We start from the raw sequence: 6,131 nt of genomic DNA, 5'->3' as shown, positions 1-6,131 counted from the left end.
GCTGCGTGCGCGCCGAGGCGCGATGCCCGCGGACCGCGAGCCCGGCCGGCGAGACTGAGCGCGCCGAGCCGGGCCCCTCCGGGTCACCGCGGCCGAGCTCCGGAGCGCGCGGAGCGCCGAGCGCGCGCGTGTGCCGGCGCGGCCCAGGTGCACCGGGCTCGGACGCGGCCGCCCCTGCCTGGCAGGGCGTGGGGTGGCGGGGGTGCGCGGCGCCCTCCCGCCTGCAGCCGCAGTGGCCACCGCCGCAGCGAGGAGCCATGGGCAACATCTCCTCCAACATCTCGGCCTTCCAGTCGCTGCACATCGTCATGCTGGGCTTAGACTCGGCCGGCAAGACCACGGTGCTGTACCGGCTCAAGTTCAACGAGTTTGTGAACACGGTGCCCACCATCGGCTTCAACACCGAGAAGATCAAGCTGAGCAACGGCACTGCCAAGGGCATAAGCTGCCACTTCTGGGACGTGGGCGGCCAGGAGAAGCTGCGGCCGCTGTGGAAGTCCTACAGCCGCTGCACGGACGGCATCATCTACGTGGTGGACTCGGTGGACGTGGACCGGCTGGAGGAAGCCAAGACCGAGCTGCACAAGGTGACCAAGTTCGCGGAGAACCAGGGCACGCCGCTGCTGGTCATCGCCAACAAGCAGGACCTGCCCAAGTCGCTGCCGGTAGCTGAGATCGAGAAGCAGCTGGCGCTGCACGAGCTCATCCCGGCCACCACCTACCACGTCCAGCCGGCCTGCGCCATCATCGGCGAGGGCCTCACCGAGGGCATGGACAAGCTCTACGAGATGATCCTCAAACGCAGGAAGTCCCTGAAGCAGAAGAAGAAGCGGTAACGCGCGTCCGGCGCCCCAGGGTCCCGGAACGCATGGGCTTGGGTGCCTGGGTGCAGGGGGCGGAGGAGGACTCGAGCCCGCGGACAAAGACAGCGAACCAAAGCGACGCCTCAGGCTCCTGTCCGCGTCGGCGCCCGGATGCGGGGTTGCTGCGGACTTAGGCCGGGCGTGAGGGCTGACCTGCCGCTACCCCTCCCCACCCCGGCGCAGGGGACCTTTTGTCTGAACGCCCTCCAGGGCTGCGGATGGGGTGGGAGCGGAGGAGTTGGGGTTGGGGGAACTCTGCTGCGCACCCGCCCAGGTGGCAGGTTCCCGAGTCACGGAGACAAAGCGATTTTCCCCCACTCCTGAGAGGGCTGCCCCGCCCCCACTGCGGGGATGGCACCTGTGAGCCACCTGAGGTATGCAGCTCCAGTCCCCACCCTCCGCCCTCCCCCGACCCTGGGGGCACCCATCTTGGAGCAGGTTATCAGTAGCTGCAGTGGGGAGGACTCCTTGGGGGACGCCCAGCCCTTGGCCTTCAGGGGCTGTGGAAGCTGAGTCATTTTATGTCACAGGGCAGGTCCCTGTTGGCAATTTCGTTTGTCCTGCTCTGGGCTCCGGGGCGGCGAGGGGGTGGGATGGAGGGTGGGTGGGGCCGACGGAGGACTTCCTGGGACAATGCAACCACTCCAGGCCCCCTACCCCGGCGCCGGGCTGGCCCGGCCAGGGCTGGGCTCGGGCAATGGAGAAGGCCCTCTGTCCTCACTGCTTTGCGGTGGGTACAGAAGCCAGAGGGGACAAACTGCATTTGAGCGTGGCATCGGACATCTTCCGGATGCTTTGGACCCTGTCAGTATGAGGTCGTTATCCCACAAAAGAGACCAATAAAAATTAATGGAAAAAAAATCAAAGAAACCCACAAGCTGTTGAAGGTGGTGGCGAATGATGCTGTGACGTGTGCCTGACAGGTAAAGGTGGTTCAGGGTGAGGCTGATGGGGGTGTGTGTGTGTGGCTGGCTGCAGGGACCTCCCCTGCGCTGTGTGATGGGCAGAATTAGCCAGATCCACCCGTGTGGAATTTCAGATTCTCTGAGCCTGCTGCCCGGTGTGGACTGGCTCACCAGCTGGAAATGTGTGCTGAATGGCAAAATGCGATTTTGGTTTTTTCTTTTTCTTGCTGTTGTAATCCCAACCACGTGATAATGGGTTTTCAGACATGTTGAAGGAAACAAGAAGAAAGAAAAAAAAAAGCCTTTAGCCTTTACAAGTATTCCGTGCCCTAGAACCTTAGGGAAAAAAGGAAAGGGAAAAAACAAGCCAACTGCTCTGCCCACTTCCAAGCCTTGACGCTGCAAGCAGCAACACGTCCTGGTATCTGATTTGGTTCCCCATGGCCGCTCTCTGGCTGCAGGGTCTTATTCAGAGTTGCCTCGTTGGAGCATTTGACGTCATGCATCGCCCCCCACCCCCAATATAAAACCGCCACCTTGTCACAAAATCCTTGCCCAGACTTGAAGAGGAAGCGCAGGATGAAGCTGCTGGGGCTGGTTCTTAGCGAACTGGCTTTGCAGCTAGGGGGCCAGAGAAGACCACCTAGAGGGCGGGAGATAAAGGAAGTACCTGACTGTCATGGTGGCCACTGCTCAGCCCATGCTAGGTGTACCTGAGGGAGGCTTTGGAAAACAGATGAGTGAGGATGAACGACTTATTTTTAATAATGCCATAAAGCAATCCCATCCTGTCCCAGCAGAACTGAGTTGTGGTTGTAGACGCTGTCATTGCTCTCCAGACCCAGTGTGGAAGGGGCCTTTGGCTTCTCGCTGAATCTGTGTTTTCTGGTGGAATCCTGGTACCCTGCTCCTATCTCCCCCTCCAACCCCGCAGGAGACAGGCTTGTCTAGAAAGCAAGGCGGTAGAAATGGACTTGTTCCTGCGAGAGCGTGTGAGCTGGCCTGTGTGGGCTCCAGGCCCATTGTCCAATCTACCCTGCGTTTCAGAACTAGCAGCAGAAGCTTCCTGCTGGCCCCCAGTTCCTACGGGAAACGGACTGTCAGCAGATGCCTGGCAGGCGCCCTTTTCTTTCTGGTCAGTGTATCTGAGACCCCCTCTAGTGCCAATCTTTCTGGTCAGTGTATCTGAGACCCCCTCCAGTGCCAATCTTTTTTCGGGGCCAGGCAGAAACCCAATAAAGAAAAACGGGAAACAAACCAGTGTTGCAAAGCTTGCGGGATTTCTGTTTAAGTACTGACAGCACACTCACCGATTTCCACGTGGGCTGGTCCCATCGTCTGAAGATTTAGAATTATTAAAAAGAAAACAAAAATCCATCTTCCTTTATTTTCTTCACCTACAGCAATTTCTTAAGCACTTTGACATTTTGGTAGTTCCACACTATGGAGAGAATAATATATTTATTTTGTGACATTGCAGATGCCAAATACTGTAACCTTCTCGTGCCCACAGTCCCTAAGTTCGAGATCACTGTTCAGATCCCGTCACGCTTTACAAATGAGATGAGATGATTTGGGCTTTGGTTTTGGGGATGTTTTTGGTTTTTGCCTTTGCGTTATCAGTAGTACTTAAAGGGTCCCATCAAGTGTCAGTCCTTCCTTGTACGGTCAAGTGAAGCCCTGTGATGTTCCAATGACTCCTTCACAGCCTCAGTTTCTTCCTGTGGCGTTTGACCCAAAGCCCGTGTCGGCTCCGACCTAACAGGACGATGTAGGCAGACTCGGAGTAGTCACCCCGGGGGCGGGCCTGCCCCATCAGCGGTGGATGCTGCCCTTGCCCTGGGCAGGACAAGTGGGCTTCCCCCGGAGGAAGTTGGCATCCTCCGTGGAGCGTTGGAGATACTTTCGCCGACACAGGGAAGCTGGTTTTGTTGCAGAATGACTCCTTTCCCAGATTTCTCTGTTGCAGTGTGGGGCCTGGGTCCCTGGCTTTCGTTTGTTTTGTTTTGTTTTGTTTTTTTCCCGTTCGACAACTGTGATTCTCTGTCCTGCGCTTCCCTTTCTTTGTCCTTAGATCCTTTTATAATTGCATATATGATGCTGTGAACAGAAATAAATTATTTATACACTCAAACTCTGGGAACGTGTTTTGTGACGGGTGTCTCCAGTGGCTTCTGCTCCTTCTGCAGGCTTCTGTCCTGTGCCAGGGGATGGGTCACCAGGGTGATGTCCGGCGCACGTGATGGGGTCACAGCCTGCTGTCAGTCAGTGTGTGGGTCCACCACTGCATGGTGGAAGCTGAGGCTCAGATCCCTGGGTCTGTGCATTCAAGCAAAGCCTGTCCACCATTGGGTTGCCTCAAATTCGTCAGCAGAGTGGCCTCCTGGGCACTCTCTGTTGATCAAAGAAGGTCTTGAGTTGTTGGTTACTTAAGTCACCTGACTGTCACAGCTGTGTCCAGCTCTATAGTACTGGCAGTGTTATAGGCAACGATGCTATGTCTGGGCTGCATCTCTCTACTCAGTCCTTGGGCTGCCTTCATCTTTCAAGTCCATCAGAAGACCAACACTCAAGTCCCCTTAGGTGTGGTAAGACCATCAGACTATGGGGACGCCAGGGACAGAAGGTTCAGTTTGCAAAGGGAAACCTGCTTGGGCTGCAGTCACCACATTCCCCAGGTGCAGTGTGCAGTGCGTGTGGACCCTTGGCTCGTGCTCATGGCAGTCTTGGTACTGACTATGTGATGGCCGAGACCAGTGGACTATCTGAAGTCTGGGGTCAGAAAGGTCCATGTCTGAATTCTCTCCAGCACTCAGGACCAGCAGTTCTACTCAAGTTCCTTTGCCTCAATCCTCAGTCTCCTGTTATGTGAAATGGGGTCACACTGGGTTTTCAAAGGGTTGTCGGGAGGATGAAGCATGGTTGACAGAAATGGACCAAGTACCCAAGAATCTTGACTTTCCTACAAGTAGCCACAGGCATTACATGGCGTGCGTGATAGCTTCGCCTGACAGCTAGCTGCTCTTTAGCCACACCTCTTGGTAGCCTCATCCTGATAGAAATCTAGGCTGTTGGCTCCAGGGCCCCAGGCCAGAATGGAGTCAGACAGGCAGCTGTCCCAGTGGTTATCTGCTATGTGACGACTGAGTTAGGTATCAAGCTTGGGTGATCCGGCTTAGTCCAGTACGTCTAGTGCGTGTCCCTGGCCTGGGAGTCCCTCATTGCAGGGGATAGAACACTATCGCTTGCTGATGCCAATTTTATGCTAAGAGCATAAGTTCACGTGGAAGAACAAGTCTCATTCATTAATAAGGCCTGAATGTTAAGAGGGCATTATTTCAAGGATTTTTTCCTTATTAAATATTCAAACAAACAGACAGACAAATCACTGGTATCATTGTTTCACAGCTCACTGCCGTGAGATCCATTGTTGTTTTGACCTTATAGAAGCATGTTGAAGCTTACTCGCTGGCGAGCAACGTTTGTGGGTTTAGAGGTTTCTCTTTAAACATCGGTAAGACTTGGTGCAGGTGTTTGTCTCCGTGGTTAAGAGGGACACCACATCAGAGTGTCTGGGTTGGAGTTCTGGCTCTGCTTCCACACAGCAGGGGTCCCTTCCCTACCTGGGACACCTGGATTGAGGTCCTAGCTCTTGGCTTCTGCCCGGGCCAGCCCCAGAAGTTTTGGATATTCAGAGAATCAATCACTAGAGAGAAGATATCTCCTCCTACTACTGCGTTGTGCGTTTCAAAAGAATGAAAATGCGTAGTTTTTTTTAAATGAGCAGAGTTTGGCTCCATCATTCGTGTCTGTAATCATAAGGCACTAGATGTTATCAAAGAGGTATGCAGGTCATTCTAAGGACCAAAACTGGGAAAAGGGCTGAAACAAAAAATCACTCAGGGGCCATTGCAGCTGTCAAGATTTTGGAAAGCAAGAGCAGTAGAACCCAACCCCCTTGCTTTATGGTGCAACCCCCTACGCTTCATTTCACCTGGGGAACCAAGTGACCACCAGCCGTAGATGGCACCGACCACGCGGCTCCATCCCTCTCCCCCCAGATTGCATGGGCAATGCCCCCTTTTCCCCAATGGGAACTGCCCCTTCCAGGGTTTGGCTCTTCATATGGGAGGTTTGCTGGGGGAATAGGGGTGACGGTCCTTTTACAGCAGGTGGCAAAGCTTGCTGCTCGAATGGGCCAGACGCTGTAGGCTGGGCAAAAGGACACAACTGCGTGACCAAATCAGAGAAGAGCAAGCCCCAAACCCGAGCGTCCTCTCCATCTCAGATCTCTGCCTGTCCGCGGAGTAGCCTCACTCCTCCCTCCCCTGGCATTCTTCCCCAGGGCTGATGCCCACAAGTT

General features: G+C 54.9%; 1 protein-coding gene across 1 annotated transcript; it reads left to right on the top strand.

The window, feature by feature from the left end:
- The first annotated feature begins 257 nt into the window (after nucleotides 1-257).
- On the top strand, nucleotides 258-2,280 carry ARL4C (ADP ribosylation factor like GTPase 4C). The gene has a single exon (XM_058665159.1). The coding sequence runs from the start codon at nucleotides 258-260 to the stop codon at nucleotides 834-836; it is 579 nt and encodes a 192-aa protein (XP_058521142.1). The 3' UTR covers nucleotides 837-2,280.
- The last annotated feature ends 3,851 nt before the right edge of the window (nucleotides 2,281-6,131 follow it).

This window comes from Ochotona princeps, chromosome 5, assembly GCF_030435755.1.
Source record: "Ochotona princeps isolate mOchPri1 chromosome 5, mOchPri1.hap1, whole genome shotgun sequence".
NCBI lineage: Eukaryota > Metazoa > Chordata > Mammalia > Lagomorpha > Ochotonidae > Ochotona > Ochotona princeps.
The sequence above is the reverse complement of the archived record's forward strand: the minus strand, read 5'-3'. Positions and strand labels throughout refer to the sequence as shown.